Here is an 18,301-nt window from a genome sequence, read left to right on the forward strand (position 1 = left end):
AAAAATTGGATGTATTGATCAGTCTACTAGTGACAGTAATTAAGAAGTTAGAGAAGAAAAATTTCAGAAAAGACTTTCTAAACTTCAAAATGAACCCAACTCATCACTCCCTCCTTAACCACACATAAAAAAGCAGGAGACAAAACTCAAACCAACAGAAAGCATTAAAAAATGGCAGACAACTTCTATCTCTTTCTAAACACACCATATGATCCTTAGCTCAATAATTCTACTATTACTATACATTTAACTGATACATTTGCTAAATAAAATGCCTTCTCACAGGTTACCTGCACATGTTTCCTTTAACAAAAGTCTCTTAGCATAGACCACAAATGAAAACCTCACTATTTAAAAACTTATCTAAGTAAAAAAATAAAATAGAATTATATTAAGAATAAGTTATTTTAGGATTGTCATTTAGAAATAATGTTTTAAAATTCTTTTATTCCACAACGGTGTTGTTACTTTCAAAAAGAAAAAAAAAATATTATTAAAAGCAGCACATAGCTAAGTTAATGTGAATTTAGAAATCCCTTAAATGAGAAATAATACACTTCACTTATACTTCAAGGTTTTCCCAATCTCAGTACTAGTCACATTTTGGATCAGGTAGTTAGTTCTTTATCATGGGAGTCTGTCCTGAGTATTGAGAATGTATCGCAGCATTCCTGTTCTCTACCACTAGATGGCAGTAGTATCCCCACCCCAGCAGATTGCCAAATATCTCCTGGGGACAAAGTTGCCCACATTGAGAAATACTCAATTATTGAATAGGTAAACTCAATTAAAACCATATAATGATTATTTCTCAAGAGATATAGATAGTTCAATGTTCTATTCAAAGAACTTAGAGCTAAACATAGTATTATCTATGCCAGAAAAAGCAAAATATGGCAAATACTACAAAAAATTACAAAGGAGCTATGGTGGGAATTTACAGATTGATATGATATGTCTAGTTAAGAGAGGATAGAAAAAAAATAAAGAGAAAAATAAAAGTGACTTTGAAAGTTATATGAATTTTTGATGGCAGTGAAGCCAGTGGAGCGTTTCAGCTTCCGAAAACTACGTCTATATGAAAGGACATGGAGGTGTGGGTTTGTTCAACACTCAGTTCAGTTTTATAGGAAATAAGGCACCTGTAGGAAAACAGTGAAAAGTCAGGTTGGAAAGGTGCCCTGAATTCCATATGTGCACAGTAGCAAGCTAAGATGTGTTTTTAAATCAATCAATCAATCAATCAATCAGAGAACCATCACAGTTTAAAGAGTAACAAGATTGGTGCTGTATGTAAATTTAACTTTCTGATGGCATTTATGGCACCTGTAACATGAGGAAATACGGCTGGAGAAACTACAAGAGTCTATCTGAAGGTGAACTTTGTGATAGGATCAACTTTGGACACAGTGATTCTATGTGCCCTCAGGAATCACATGAAATTTCAAAACTTCAACAAGTTTTGACTTAGAGAATGGAAACTCAACATACTAGAGGAATTTTGCAGGTAATCTGAAATGTGCATCTAGAGCTCTAAAAAGAGGGCAAGGTTATGGATATAATGTAGTGTTTTCTAAATAAATCAGCGGTTCTCAGCCTGTGGGTCGCGACCCCGGCAGGGCTCGAACGACCAAAACACAGGGGTCGCCTAAAACCAAATAAAATATGTATTTTCTGATGGCTTTAGGCGACCCCTGTGTTTTGGTCGTTCGAGCCCCGCTGGGGTCGCGACCCACAGGTTGAGAACCGCTGAAATAAATGAATGCTAAAAAAGATTCTTTTGGGGATCATAATAAATAATCACTCTTCAAATCTTATTTCTTACCCATTTTGTGCAAGGTCTATAAGTACTAAATCCTTTTCTAGAAGAACAACCACAGCATATGGTTCTTGAAAATCTGGAATAGGAAAAACAATGAATGAATAATAGTCTTAAATATGTAAGACAGAAAATTATATAATATTTTTGCTTGATTTTTATTTTTTTGCCATTTGCTCAAGCATTTAACATTCTCGTTTTGTACTTAATATAATTTAAGGCTAGTATTTTCTAAATGAGATAAATGTATATATCGTAATAACTTATACTGGTGAGTAAGTCAGGAAGCTCAAAGTAACTTTTATGGTATTGCAAATTACAAGACAGGACATGGCCAACAAACTCTAAATTTAAATCTAAATACCCATGAGAACACTCATTATTGTAAATCTTAGAAACTCAATGAGTTCTACTGTAATATTATAACATTTATCTTGGATATTTTATATATGCCTGCTAACTTTAAAATGCATTGCATCTTTACACCTCAATTAGCTTCAAATAAAGTAAAAAAGATCTAGATTTAAATTCCTCTTGAAATTTAGGCAAGTTGTGATGGTTAATTTTTTGTTAACTTGTCTGCACTGGGATGATCAGTTGCTATGAAGGTATTTTTTAGATGTGATAAACATTTAATCAATAAACCGAGTAAAGCAGATTATCCTAGAGCATGTGGGTGGGCCTCAGCCAATCAGTTAAAAGCCTGAAAAACCACGGCAGGTTTCCTAGGGGGAAAAGAAAGCAAGCAATTCTGCTTCCAGACGGCAGCATTCACACTCACGATTGCACCATCAACTCTTTCCTGGGTTTTCAGCCTGCAGGCCTGCTCTATAAATGTTAGATTCATCAGCTTCCACAACTGGATGAACCAACTCCTTGGATTGTCCCTCTGTATTTGTATTTATCGCTATCGGCTGTGTTCTTCTAGAGAACCTTGACTAGTACACTGGTATTTTACAGAATATTAAAGTGTTTTTTTATCATGGGTAGTTTTGTTTATCCTACAAAGGCACTTAATACTAATATGTAAGATTAAACAGATAAAGCTTATTAAACAAAATTAACTTCTGAAATGTGCAACGTGATGAAGACAGTATCTTCTCTCGGAAAAACAAGCACAACACAATAAGGAGACTACTAAGTTAGCATATAGGTCGTTGTTCGGAATATAGATATTTATAGAAAATGAGCTTAAAGGTGCAGAACTTACCGTTTGGGTACGGTGTTTCACAGAGTGTTAGGAAATCCACAATGGAGTAGTCCATTTCCAGCACAGCAGTACTTTTCCCATGCATAACTGTTAAGCAAGGTCTTCTTCCTACAGTATCATATGACAAACCTCCTGATAAAATAATAAAAGGTTCCCTGGAAATAAAATACATAGTTAGGATTATAAATAGCATGGTGGAGACTAATTATTTTCTTGCTATACTATAAATGTTTTATTTAGTTAAATAAATCTTAAATTCTCGTATTTTTATGCATCATTTAACTGAATATTTGCAAGTGGATTTTTTAACTGCTTTAGGTACAACCCAGGTGAATTCCTGAAAATTAACCTATAATAGAAATGAACATTGACCACATTTGACTCTCAAACCTCTCCACCTGTAACACATTTGCATAATCCTCTTTATACAGCTGTCAAAGACTCTGGGTTTCCGAGTCTACGTCTCTTGAATGAACTTCCCTCTTTTTATTTCCAATCCTAATAGCCAGGCCTTTCAAGAATGTTAATGCCCTATAGCATCCATTGTACATAATAAATTAACTTATCATTGATGCATCAAGAACGTACTAACTGCAAATCACCCTTGAGAACGCTGAGAAAATAATCACTCAAATCACTTCTGTAGAACTTCATTCTCTCCCGGAACCCTGGCTGGTTTGCTCTCAGACCACAGCTCCCATGCACATCACTCAGCTGCCAGCGGACCACTTCCAATTAGCCCTAAGACTCTGTCTTCCTATCTGTCATTAAATTTAATGATTTTTAAAACCCCTTTAAAAATATTTTGGTCTGTGTGTATTTCTTTATCTTTGACTTGCCTATTTGTGTTTTTTGTCCATGTTTTAGGAAAAGGGTTACGGATCCTTTTATAATTGGTTTGTAAGGGGCCTTTGCATTGTAAGAAAATTAGCTCTTGATCTGCCTTATGTTTTCATTTGTTGGTGGGGAAGCTATTTACAATACCTTATTCAGATTATTTAAACTGTTCTGTATTTATTTAAATGATTTAAATGATCAAAATGATTGTCTTAAATCTCTTCATTTATGACTTTTAGGTAGTTCTTAATGGCCAGTACGTCTGTCTTCTTCCTCTTCGTATCTAGCACCAGCAGGATGTGATGACACATCCTGTCAGAAGGGCTAGTTTTGGAACAAACACCACTAAAGTTTCCCCAAGCCAGCAAGAAATATATGTATGTATATACATATTTTTCTTATTTTATGTTCTTTTTAAAAAATAAGTTTTCCAGACAGGAATCACTTAACCTATGAACGCCCAGAGGTTTTATTTTTTTCATTATAATGCACCAAACCCTAAAAAATAAATAAGCATGAAGTAAATATTTCACAAGAAATCAGTCACAGCCTGACCAGGCGGTGGCGCAGTAGATAGAGCGTCGAACTGGGATGCCGAGGACCCAGGTTTGAGACCCCGAGGTCACCAGCTTGAGCGTGGGCTCATCTGGTTTGAGCAAAAGCTCACCAGCTTGGACCCAAGATCACTGGCTCGAGCAAAGGGTTACTCAGTCTGCTGAAGGCCCATGGTCAAGGCACATATTTCTGAGAAAGCAATCAATGAACAACTAAGGTGTCACAATGCACAACGAAAAACTAATGATTGATGCTTCTCATCTCTCCATTCCGGTCTGTCTGTCCCTGTCTATCTCTCTCTCTGTCTCTGTAAATAAATAAATAAATAAATAAATCAGTCACAAAACTTAAATATTTTAACACTAGACAGTAAAATTATATAATTCAAAGTCTTTGTTGGCATTTGGAATTACATTAAATGTTCTAGGGATCTAACTTATTTCTAGGATAATATGTGAATTATGGTGGTGGACAATCTAATTTCTTTTTTAAATGAAAGGCTAGCCTTTTCAATGTTATAATAAAGTCTAGAGGTTATATAATTTTATTCCATTACTTTAAGTAGAATTTAAGTAGAAGTTCTTTTAATGATTCTAGGTATTACCCAAGACCTTCATTTTTGGCGACATGAAGGTTAGAAAGTTGTTGGTTTGGACATTTTATAATTTTGATTAGAATTTTTAAAAGGCTACACACTTCAGGGAAGTATATATGCTTCCTTCTTCTGGTTAACCTCCCAAAACTGACCAATGACAACAGCTCTGGCTGAAGTTGTGTTCTGTAAGAACCATCCTTTACTTAAAGGAGGCAGGCCACTTCTACCCAAAATGCCATTGGTAGAACCAATTTGTTCAACTCGATTTCATAGCACTACTCATTCATTCACTCAAATGTTTTTGAGCACCTATAATCCTGAGGATAAAACAGTGCTATCATGTCTAGTCTAGACAAACAGTCAACACATAAGTTTTATGAAGAAAATAAAACAAGACAGTCATGAGCTGAATGTGAAGGAGAGGCTAGAGGAGTTACTGTAAGACAGAGTGGTCAGAAAGGCACCCAAAGTAATAACAGATGAGCTGGGACCAGAGTGAAGAGGAGCCAGCCATGCAAAGACCCTGGGGGTAGGGAGAAGGGTGTACATTCTAGGCAGCAGGAATGAGCACTGAAAAGTCTCCAAGTCAGAAACGAGCTTGGTGTATCTGAGAAACTAAAATGCTGGTGCAGCTGCAACATGGTAAGTAATGAATAGTAATAATGACATGCACCCAACTCTTATAACACATCCTGTTTACTAGGATCTCACGAACCTGTCTCCTCCATTTCACCTTCACAATTACTTTAGTTCTGCCTTAATAACCTACAGCTTATATTATTACAATAACATTTATACAAGTTGTTCACTGCCTGAGATAGACTTCATTTTGTTTGGGTATTTCCTATTTCTCCCTTAAAACTCAGTCCAGGCCCTGCCCGCTGGCTCAGTGGAGAGCGTTGGCCTGATATATGGAGGTCCCGGGTTTGATTCCCAGTCACGGCACACAGGAGACGGCAATCACCTGCTTCCCTGCCCCTCCCCCCCATCTCTCCTTCTCTCACTCTCCCTCTACCGCAGCCAGTGGCTCAATTGGTTTGAATGTGGCCCCAGGAGCCAAGGATAGCTCTGTTGGAGTGTGTCAACCTCGGGTACTAAAAATACGTAGCTTGGTACTCGAGCATTAATCCCAGACAGGGGTTGCTGGATGAATCCTGGTCAGGGTGCATGGAAGAGTCTGCCTCACTATCTCCCCTCCTCTCACCTCAAAAACTAACAAACAAAACAAAAAATCTCAGTCCAGTCATTACGGCCTCAGACAAACCTTTTCTGACCCATCCACCCGGAATGAGCTGGGTGCTGCTCCGACGTTCCATGCACCTTCTGCATACCTCTTTTCAGCATTTACCACAATTGGTTCTCATTGTTTATCTACTTTCCCTTTGTGTACTGGTCAAATATACATTTAAAATACCACTAAATCTACTGCACACTGGTCAGTAAGATAGAGTTTGGTAGACCTATCCTAACCATAAAAATTCCACAAATATTATGCTTTTGGATTTCATGTCTTATAGTGCTAACATGCAGGCTGTTTAGGACATATAAGATTTATCAGGACAAAACAGCAATTCATATTAGTCCATTATTTTGGGTTCTTTCAAGTATCATTAAGAATAACAGAATTTAAAGATGTAATGATTAGGCACTGTTTCAAAAGAAATCTAAAATCACACTATAGTCTTTGCCATGTGGAATTAATTTGTGATTAAATAGACTATGTATGAGGTTCACAGTGTTAAAAGTATGACTTCAAAGTTAACCTATGAGACACTGCATCATTTTCAAATTCACTCACTGCAGACAAGTCTTTACAAGATGTACGTATGTCCTACCCAAAACATTCATGGAGACATCTGATCCACATGGTCCTTGAAATCTGGCCCTGTTCAAAATGTCTATGGAGACATTTCATCCATACCAAAAGGTCCTTGATATTTGATTCTGTCGAAAACATCCACACTTAGAAAATCTATCTGGGTTCAAATAGCCGATAATATTGACTTATACCTTTGGCTGACAGAATTAATATACAAAAACACTATCATGTTTTATTGGTCCAACTATTGTGTTGTGGCTATATTGCCAATAACCCTTCTTAACAAATCATAAGCCAAAAGTCTCAATCCCTCAATATCAGATGGGACCAAATATGACCAAATATCAAGGTCCTTTTGGCATGGACCAATGTCTTCATGGATGTTTTGGACAAGAGCAAATGTCCACTAATCCAGACAAGCTCTTACAATGGATTTGATCCCTAAGCTCTCGAAAGACATAATCTAAATCATACAAGCTGATAGCAACAATATCAATAAGCAGCAAGTAGAAGTACTCCATCAGCGAACCATAACTAAGATAAGATAGTCTATGCATAGACCATAAGTAAAAGCATTTTTAGGGATGGAAAAAATGTAGATTAGGAAAAATGATGGCAAGTAGTCTATCCTTAGATTAGCTTGAACAATCCATAAAGCTCTGAGGATACACCAGAGAACCAATTTAGATGACGAAGAAGGCACAATCTAAAAGAAATCGTAGGAAAGCTCAGAATAAACTTCAGTAGTAGGGAAAATAGGATGAATCAACTAAAGGCAGTATAAGAAAGGCATATTTGAATAGCCTTATCGAATAAGTAACAATTTTGAAAACAATTATTTTTGAAATAAAACTGCCCTTTTATAAATACTGTACATTTTCTTCTTGGTACTTGGAGACCGCACCATCAAACTAAGGGTCTTAAGTTCAAGATAGAAGGTGCTATTTTTGTTTCAAGTAAAGATAGGAGAACTGCTAAGACAGTACAAAAGAAAAGAGGCTTGGTTTCTGAAAGCAGGCACGGTGCCCAAATGAGTTGCTCTTATTGTTGCTATGGCTTAGCCAGAATTAGAATGAAGTAAAGAGAATGAATATAAAATACTGGCTGACTCTAATGCAATGCTGGCAGGAAAATAGAAAGTAGACAAAACATATCTTTAAAAAAGACAAAACATATTTTCTGATGTAAAGACTAATTACTAAACCTGTGAGTCCAGAGCATTGTTCTCAATGGTTAACATATCATGAATGAATTGGAAAAAAGTTTCTGAGTCTGCAGTTTTTTAGCAGGTAATATAGCAGAGTAATTGTTGCTAGGGGATTTGCAGGTGTTAAGTATGATCTTGAGGATTGGTGGTTAATGTGAACAAAGAATAGGATTCACTAAAAAGGAGGTGTGGTGTGGTTAACAGCACAAACTTAATTAGATCTGGGCTCCTTAGCTTATGAGCTGTATGATCCTGGGCAAGTTATTCAACCTCTCTTCTTCAATGTCCTCATTGGGTAAGACAGAGATAATAATATCTGCCTCATAGAATTGTTGCTAAGATTAAATAAATTACTATGTGTACAGCACTTAGAACTGTTTGTAAACACAGCATGCTAAATAGATAGTTATTAAAGAAAAATCCAGAGTGAAGGAGGAAACACCATGAGAATGAACCTGTGTTCTGGGGAAACAACAATATTCGTGTAGAAGGTTGTTTTTTTGTGGGCTTCAGTAGGATTCTTTCATTAAAAACAAGGTCCCAAGAATGGTATAGAAAACTCAGTTGTAGCAAGTGTGCGGGTGTTATTAAAATAGCCTTAGGTATTTTCAGAACCAGAATAGCACAAATGTACCCTGAGTCTTTATTATATTTGTGTTTTTTCATATTTGTATATAGGTAATCCACCTACATCTTTTAGTTCACATATAAAATTAAAACTTACAAAATCACCTTACCTTCTAAACCACCTGAAAATATTCTGGCTCCACAGCAGGTGGGAGAAACAAACCCAAAAACCCAAAAACTTTTCCTAAAGATAAACTTAAATACATACATATATCATGTGTGTGTATGTGTGTGCACATTAAGGTTCGTATGGCCTGCTGCCCATTTCTGGATGGTCTGTAAACTAAGAATGGTTTTCACACTTTCAAGTAGTTGGAAAAATATACATGAAAATGATATAAAGTTCAAATTTCAGTGTCTGTAAATACACTCTTCCTTGGACACAGTTGCATTCATTCGTTTACGGCTGCTATTGGGCTACAATGGCAGAGCTGAACAGCTGCAACAGAGACCCACGTGGTCTACGAAGCCTAAAATATTTACTCTCTGACTCCACACAGAAGAGGTTTGCTACAGCAGGTGTTATGACAAAAGGGGATAAATTCCTCTTAGTGGTGATTCTTTAATGTGGTCCATTTCTTAAGAGAACTGACTCTTGCAATGGTCTGTGGTACAGAAGCCCATGGAGTTCAATGGCACACCTGCTTCAATACCTGAGCCATCCAGAGTTGCTTCATGTTGAATATATGGCCCTGTCTGCCTATAGCTTCTTATGTAGTAAAAAGAAAGAGTAGGAGTAGAGGAGAAGAGAAACTAGAATTTAGTCAAACACCTACCATGTGCCAAACACATATTTCTTACTATATTTCACTGAGGTAAGAAGAGAAGGTCAGTAAGGTTCTGCAACTTGCTGAATATAAAACAGTAAGTGGGAGAACTGGGATTTGAACCTAAGTCTGACAATCCAAACCTGACTTATTCCACTAATCAGGGCTGTCAAATACTGGGGCTATGACTCATCATAAGCAATGCATTTTACTTCATGATACGATATACAGATACATAAATGTATACAAATGAATAAAAGTTTCATGAACCTATCCTTACCTTTAAAATGTATAGTGCACTCTATTTCCTATTCTAGTCTATAAGTTAAAAATCAATGGTCACAATGAACAAAGTTATTTTCAGAACTCACTAACAGATGACCATTACCTGATGTCTTTTTTTTTTTAAGATTTTATTTATTCATTTTAGAGGGGTGTGGGGGAGAGCAGGAAGCATCAACTCCCATGTGTGCCTTGACTGGGCAAGCCCAGGGTTTTGAACTGGTGCCCTCAGCATTCCAGGTCAATACTTTATCCACTTAACACAGGTCAGGCTACCTGATGTCTTAAAAAAAGAATCATTGCCCTAACTCAGTGTTTCTCAACCGAGGGAGGAATATTATATTAATGAGGTTATTTAACTATTCTAAAGTCTGGTCAACCTTGCCACTCATACACGTGCTTTGTGAATACAGTATCAAAGAACAACTACATTTTAGAGGTTTGTTCAGGGTTATCAACTGCTATTTTGGGACAACTGGTATGTGAGAAAACTGACCTAGAGAGAATGTTCCAAGAGCTTTATATAAATTAGTTGGATCTTCATCACAATGCTGTGAGATAGAGCCTACCATTCTCGTCTTACAGAAGAAGAAACAGGCACAAAAGCTCAGATTTGCCCAGGACTGCACAGTAAGCGAGCAGCTGAGGCCGGAGTCAGAGCCACGGGCCTGGCTCCAGAGCTCCCTCTCTTCACACTCTGTTCCAGCACCCTGACACCTGCAGCTGAGGCCGGAGTCAGAGCCACGCGGCCTGGCTCCAGAGCTCCCTCTCTTCACACTCTGTTCCAGCACCCTGACACCTGCAGCTGAGGCCGGAGTCAGAGCCACGGGCCTGGCTCCAGAGCTCCCTCTCTTCACACTCTGTTCCAGCACCCCTGACACCTGCAGCTGAGGCCGGAGTCAGAGCCACGGGCCTGGCTCCAGAGTGCCCTCTCTTCACACTCTGTTCCAGCACCCTGACACCTGCAGCTGAGGCCGGAGTCAGAGCCACGCGGCCTGGCTCCAGAGTGCCCTCTCTTCACACTCTGTTCCAGCACCCTGACACCTGCAGCTGAGGCCGGAGTCAGAGCCACGGGCCTGGCTCCAGAGCTCCCTCTCTTCACACTCTGTTCCAGCACCCTGATACCTGCAGGACCTCACCCCTCACTCACATTCATTTTTCCAGTAAACAGCTTCAACAGAATTGACTCAACATTTAACTTCTGACTTTTTAAAAGAACTGGCTATGTAAAGAATACTGCCGTATCTTTAATAAAAGTGCTATTCATGATACTATCATTGTTCTCTGTGTCTAATCTTTCTTGATAATGCTTTATTTGAAAATAAAAGTAACACATCTTGGTTTTAATTTTTTTCAGAGTTTACTTTGCCTAAGAGTTAAACTATGCTTTTGTCATTAACAGGTAATGGCTAATTCTTTATGACCATGCCGTTATACACACCAGCCTATCATTTTCTTCCTCATATCCAATATCCTAGGACCGTGATGGTGAACCTATGACATACGTGTCAGCACTGACACACGTGTAGCCATTTTTGATGACACGAGGCCACATGTGGCCGCATACCAGAGAAGTATGGGGCCGCATGCCAAGAAGGACGTTTCATCCTCGGCTCCTGCACAGCCAGGTGCAGTAGCCGAGGATAAAACATTTGCTGTAGTGTAGACACTCTGTGCTGGAGGTCTGTAGGCCAAAACAACAGAACTCCAGCACAGAATATCTAGTTCTGGGACTTCCGGTTAGGCCATTAGGAAATCTTTGACCTCACTTCCGGCCAGCGGAGCAGGGAGCAGCGGAATACCGCAGGGGATGCATCTCTGGGGGACCTGTGATCGCCATTACCAGCAACCACATAAGCACAGCAACCATCATCCAATCTACTGTTCTGGGGTGTCATGGATTTCTAATTGATCATCATTACTGAGATAAGTGAGGGGGAGGCTGGGAGAGGCGAGGGCCTGTGCATGGGTGCCGTTTCCCGCCATTAGAAATAGCAGCAGCCTGACCAGGAGGTGCGCAGTGGCTAGAGCGTCGGACTGAGATGCGGAGGACCCAAGTTTGAGACCCCAAGGCGGCCAGCTTGAGCGCAGGCTCATCTGGTTTGATCAAAGCTCACCAGCTAGGACCCAAGGTCGCTGGCTCAAGCGAAAGGTTACTTGGTCTACTGAAGGCCCATGGTCAAGGCACATATGAGAAAGCAATCAATGAACAACTAAGGTGTCACAACAAAAAACTAATGATTAATGCTTCTCATCTCTCTCTGTTCCTGTCTGTCCCTATCTATCCCTCTCTCTGACTCTCTCTCTGTCTCTGTAAAAAAAAAAAAAAAGAAAAAGAAAAAAACAAAAAGAAATAGCAGCAGCCATCTTAATTTACATAAGATGTAACTTGCAGCATTTCAAGATAGCATCTGGGCTCAGGTGTTTGTCGACCTGAGGTCAAAGCTTGAGAATCCAGAAAGGTGCCTCTTGGAGAATCAAGAGGAGTGCCACTATGAATAGGAAATTTGGAGTGCCTAGAGCCGATTACCAGACACTTTTAGCACCCTGAAAAATATAGCAATGGCTTTACTCACAATTTTTTCCTCTACATACTTTTGTGAGACCTTATTCTCAGCGTTAAATAATATCAAAACCAACAAAAAAAACAGCTTAACAGATGAAGTTAGTAGCGCTTGCTTGGGCTTGAAGTGTACAAAATACCAACCTTCAATTGAAGATTTAGCCAATGAAATTCAATAACAAAAAAGTCCCTAACAGGCAAGTTAGTTAATTGAACGACAAGATAACCTGGACTTGTTATCTTTGAATATATGTATCCTGATTTATTGATGTCACTCCATTAAAAAAATAAAATTATTAAAAAAAAAAAAAAAAAAAGAATTCCCCCTCCCCCTCACTTATCTTAGTTCACGGCACCCCACACAAGTTAAATAATATCAAGACCAACAAAAGAAACCGACTGACAGATGAATAAAGAAGTCACTAAGCAGCTAAGTTAAATAATTAGTTTTCAGTTTATTAAATACAGTTATATATTACCATTATACATTTTTGTTATTTAAACTATAAATATCATGAAATTCTAGTTTTTTTCCTCGAAGTGACACACCACCTGAGTTATGCTCAGTTTTTTGGCGAATTTTGACACACCAAGCTCAAAAGATTGCCCATTACTGTCCTAGGAGCTGGACAATTAGAAGTGAGACAGTTATATCCTATGCTTTCATTGAGACATGCACTAAATAAATAATTTCATTATTAACAAGTATAAGCTCTAGAAAGGAAAAATAAAGCATGCTTTCAGAGTATACTACCGAGGGACCCAACCTAGTCCATGTGGCCAAACCGTCCTTAAAGTAATGACACTTATGCTGAGCTATAAAGGAGAGGGAATCCTGCCTAGAATAATTTTTAGATAAACAGAAGAAAATATTGAAGATCATCAGGAGAGAAGAATGGCACTGCTACTCAGCTTTGGTCATCTGTCAAGAGGAACTAACAGAACACCTTCTGCTGGCATCGCCCAAGTCCCTACTAGACACCGGAAAGGTGGGGGCTGCCTAGCTTCCTTAACTGGAGGTGGCTCTGCTCTGGGGGAAGAGGGCAGGGCAGCAGTGCTTAACACTGGCGACACATCAGAATTCTGGGCACCTATGTCAAGAAACGAGGCCATGCAGTGGGAGGAAAAAATCCCATTTAATTTATGAATGTCCTAACCCAGGTGGAAAAAAAAAATTGAAACGTTGAAGATGACTGCTACAGGAAGGTGATCCTATTGATCAATTTTAAAGAATCCAAAAATGCATACAAAACAGCTAGAGTTTTGCTGCTGCTGTTGCTTGTTTTTTCATCTGAGATCCTAGTAAAAGGAAAAGTACTGCCGCCATCCTCTAAGAAACTGGAAACTCATAAAAATTAAAATTATACCAGAGTGAAAAACTGGGGAAAAGGGAAGGAAAAAAAATCTTTCCTGGACTTCTGCTCTTACTGACGATCAATATCTGTTAAAATAGAGATTAACTCAGAAGATAACTAGGACTATTAGTTTAAATGGTTAGACATTTTATTTTATGTTGCATTTTAAAGACAGGGTTTTTTGTTTCATCCTCCCCCCCCCCATTTTTGTTTTTTGTTTGTTTTTGCTGCCATGCTTTTACTCACATTCCTTTGCCATTGGACAAATGTAGCAAAAAAACAAACAAAAAAAACAATTGGCAGTAGGAGGTTTTCTATTAAAAAAAAGGTAACCATTTATAGAAAGTTTATTATGTGCCAGGCACAGTGTAAAATGTTTTAAATACATGATTATCTCAATTCATAACAACCTTTTGACCTATTATCACATTTATATTGCCAATGACGAAAGTGAAGCCCAAAAATGTCAAATAACTTTGTGCCAAAGGTCGCACGGTAAGGAATGCTGGAATCAATTAAACCAATGCTATTCCTTTTGGAGTTCATTCAACCTACTGCCTGAACACTGTATCTGACAGATCCCAGAGGAAGGCTAGAGAGGATCAAGGGGGAAAAAAAATCAACTTTAATGATTTGTCAGCTTAGTGTCTTTTCCCAAATAACAAGGCTGAATTAAATGAGATTTGGAGAAAAATAGATTAAAAAGTGAAGTAGGCCAGTTATAACAACCAGTGTTTATAAACTGGTATACAGAAAACATACCAGTTGGTCTAAACTTCAGCGTGCATCAGAATCTCCTGCGAGTCTGCTGAAACACAGACTGCAGGGCTCTGCCCACAGTTTCTGATTCAGTAGGTCTGGGTGGAGTCCACCGGTCTGCATCTCTAGTAAGTTCTCAGCTAATGCTGCTGGCCCAGGAATCACAATTTGAGTCCCACTGGACTACACAGACTACATAAGTTCACTCTCTTACATAGCTATAGTAAAAACACCACACACTTTTTCTGCAAAACTAGAACATAAAGAACTCCTTTCGAGTTTAAAAGGATGTGAGATTTTAAAATATAACATCTGGTCCATAGAAAAAATATTATGTAAGATATATAAAGTATAAAAACCATACAATTCTTATATCTAATTCATTTATAGAGGCAATCAATGTATTCAAACACAACAAAGCTCCTTTAATATTAAACTACTTACTTTAGAAATTACCAAATATTCTTATGAGATTTAATTTTTGAAAAATACATATAAAATTTCATACTTAACAGTATAATAGGTTAATTTTTAAATAATTTTTCTTTATTACTATCTCATAATTTTCACTAGAGATTAAACTCTGTATTAACTGAAGACTAATCTAACAGAATGTATGAAGCTTGCTGAGAAAAATAATTCAAGCTTTACTGAACACACAGCAGAACTGCTCAAGACAGAGAACAAAAAGAAGTATTTTATCATAAACTTACCGATTTTAGTTATTTTTTTTTTGAAATAAAGAAAGCATAAAATTTAAGACTGGGCTATACCATTCTACAAAAATAATAGGCCTTCAAAAATAATGACAGAACAGCCCTCAGTGCCATTTGAGCAATTACACACAATGACCGTCGGCAATGACGTAAAATCTTACCCAGATCTAGTCGTTTTGAACTCCACTTTGAGGATAGGTTTGCATGGTTCTGGCTTCTTCCCATCCTTTAACTGTTTTCCTAAAATACATTTTCCTGCATTAAATTCTAAAATTCTCAATTACTCAATTCGTACATTGATAGTTTATAAAATAAAAATGAAATATAATAAAATCCACCATGAAACATTTAAAAACGACTCTGATAGAGGTATTTAATACCTCTATAATATTTTTAATACAAATATTTTTAATACATAATATTTTTAATACAAAATATTTGAAATAATCAAATAAATTTACTGATTGAAATTCAGTGCTGAAAAGTAAATAAAATGAGTAACTTTGTAACAACATTTCTGCAATATAATTCTAGCAAGAGAAACTGATAGTCTTCCCAATGTTCTTAATCACAGATGAGCAAAATAAAACTTCAATTTGCTAAAAAGAATTCAAGTTTTAAGATAGCTAAATTTGAGAAAAGTAGATATAAATCAGATTTTTAAACAATTGTGACAAGCTACAAAATTAAACCCTATGCTAATAAATTCATTTATATTTATCCTTCTAAGGTAAACCCCATCCACTGTGATGTCTAGAAGGCTGCTAAAATACACCAACCTCATAAGGTCTCAGGGACCCACACTGTCAAAATGTTTTGATTATTTTAAAAATGTTATCTATTTCTATAGGGTCATTGTGGAAACAACTCAGAAAAATATGAAGAAAATAAGAAATCTATGACCATTTCTTAGAGATTAATCATTCTAAATAATATTTTTCTTAGATGCCAAACCCATACCCATACCCCAACACTTACCTTCCTCTTCCCAGTTCCCCCTTCACCATAATACCTTTCTCATTCGAACCTACTTTCATATTTTGTCTGTTCACCTCATCAACAAGAATGTAAATTACATGAAAGCAAAGGTTTTTCAGTGTGTCTGTGTTTTCTGCTGATGTGTACCTGGTGACAAACGCTATCTGGCCTACAGTGGGTGCTCAATAACTATTTCATGAGTGAATAATTAATCATTTTTCCTTTGGATTCATTCCTAAAAAACGGTATCTGAGTCAAACTGTATTCTAAAAAGACTGTACCATTTATACTTCTATCAACAATGTAAGTATTGTGCCACACCTTACCCAAACAATACATATACATATTTTTTTCTGATTTGATAGTTGGAAAGGGTATTTCATTTTAATTTGTTCTTTTTTTTCCTTAGCCTTTGCAACTGGTTGAATGGACCTGGAGAGCATTATATTAAGTGAAATAAGCCAGTCAGAGACAGATAAGTACCCTATGATTTCACTCATATGTGGAATCGAATGAACAAAATGACCTAACATGCAAAAAACAGAGAGAGACCCACAGAAAGCAGGCTGACATCTGTGGGAGGGGGTGCTAAGTGAGGGGGGTGGAAAGATTGATAAAAATAGAAAAAAAAATGTAGTTTTTAATCCCTAAATATTCTTAGGCTTACTGGTCCTCTGTATTTCTTCTATTAAAAAGGGCTTATATCCTTTACCCATGCTTATATGTAATCTCTATATTTAAAAACAAACTTAATATTCAAAGTCATTAACATTGTATTTATCATATATTGCTAATATTTTCCCTAGTGTCATCTGCGATGAAATTATTAGCATTTTTTTTTAATTGCACATTTTTAAAAGTGTATGTTTAAATAATCAAGTCTATCAGTTTGGTCATGTCTCCAGGTAAGAAAAGTTAAAATTTCAAACTGCCAATTCTTCCAAAATTAATTTGCAAATTTAATGTAGTTAGGATCCCAATAGCTTTCCTTGGATTTGAATAGAATAACCTTACCGTTCATATTGTGGACTCAATGCCCACGAAGAGCTAAGGAAATTAGGAAATGAGATCAACTTTTAGAATGACACAATAAGGACCTAAAGGTGAAACTGCTTTACACAACAATTGAAATACTAGCCTGGAAATGAACCAAACCCACAAAACAGGTGGCACACTGTCTAACCAATAAAAACTGCACACTGGAGACAAGGAGGACCGGAACCTTGTGATGGAGGGCTAATTCCATCTCCTTCACCCCCCTACCCTTGGTGGCCAGGTAGGAACAGAAGGGATCAGCCAATATAAAGGACCAAAAATTTTTTCTGCAGTTCTGTTAAAACCAGCTTCCCCTGAACACAATCAATATTTTGCTCCAACTTGCAGCTCCCTGGAAAACTATATTCCCAAGGTGTGGTGGCAATTTCACTTGGCACAGACATCAGCTCAGAAAGACAAAGGGTCCTACCTTATAGGGCATTACAAAAAAGAACAGCAACCTGCTGGCAACATCTAGCTGCTGAAGGCTATGGCTTTCCTTGAAACAAAGGAGCCCGAGCACAAATTTAAAAGAAAATCCTGAAAACTAGACATATTCCTGGGGATCTAAAATGCCACACACATGTGCAGGGCTGTGTGCATGCCCAGGAAAGAACCGGGCAGGAGAAGGTCAAGGTCCCAGCCCCTCATTTCGGGATGACTTTGAGAACCTGAGCAGATGGAAAGTCAAAAAACCAACTAGCCTGACCAGGCGGTGGCACAGTGGATAGAGCGTCGGACTGGGATGCCGAGGACCCAGGTTTGAGACCCCGAGGTCGCCAGCTTGAGCACGGGCTCATCTGGTTTGAGCAAAAGCTCACCACCTTGGACCCAAGGTCGCTGACTCCAGCAAGGAGTTACTTGGTCTGCTGAAGGCCCGTGGTAAAGGCACATATGAGAAAGCAATCAATGAACAACTAAAGTGTCACAATGTGCAACGAAAAACTAATGATTGATGCTTCTCATCTCTCCGTTCCTGTCTGTCCCTGTTTATCCCTCTCTCTGATTCTCTCTCTGTCTCTGTAAAAAAAAAAAAAGAAAAAGAAACCAACTAGATGGCAGAAAGTAAAATGAGCTATAATAGCGACTGCTGGAGGAATGCTGGAAAAGAGGTCCTCAGCCATGGCTAGCAGAAATATGGAGGAGACAGCCCTTTTTGAAAGCAGTTTGACAACAT

The 18,301-nt window shown here is 37.8% G+C and overlaps 1 protein-coding gene across 7 annotated transcripts in view; it reads right to left on the reverse strand.

Annotated features, from left to right (window-relative positions):
• STXBP5 (syntaxin binding protein 5) overlaps positions 1-18,301 on the reverse strand; it is a 141,368-nt gene that overhangs the window by 56,004 nt on the left and 67,063 nt on the right. For all 7 annotated transcript variants that reach the window (XM_066373060.1, XM_066373058.1, XM_066373055.1 and 4 more), the window contains exons 9-11: positions 15,273-15,351; positions 3,030-3,184; positions 1,826-1,898 (exon numbers count right to left, since the gene is read on the reverse strand). In XM_066373060.1, coding sequence (XP_066229157.1) covers positions 1,826-1,898; positions 3,030-3,184; positions 15,273-15,351 — 307 coding nt within the window. The remainder of the gene's footprint in view (positions 1-1,825; positions 1,899-3,029; positions 3,185-15,272; positions 15,352-18,301) is intronic.

The sequence above is a fragment of the Saccopteryx leptura genome, chromosome 3 (assembly GCF_036850995.1).
Source record: "Saccopteryx leptura isolate mSacLep1 chromosome 3, mSacLep1_pri_phased_curated, whole genome shotgun sequence".
Classification (NCBI taxonomy): Eukaryota; Metazoa; Chordata; class Mammalia; order Chiroptera; family Emballonuridae; genus Saccopteryx; species Saccopteryx leptura.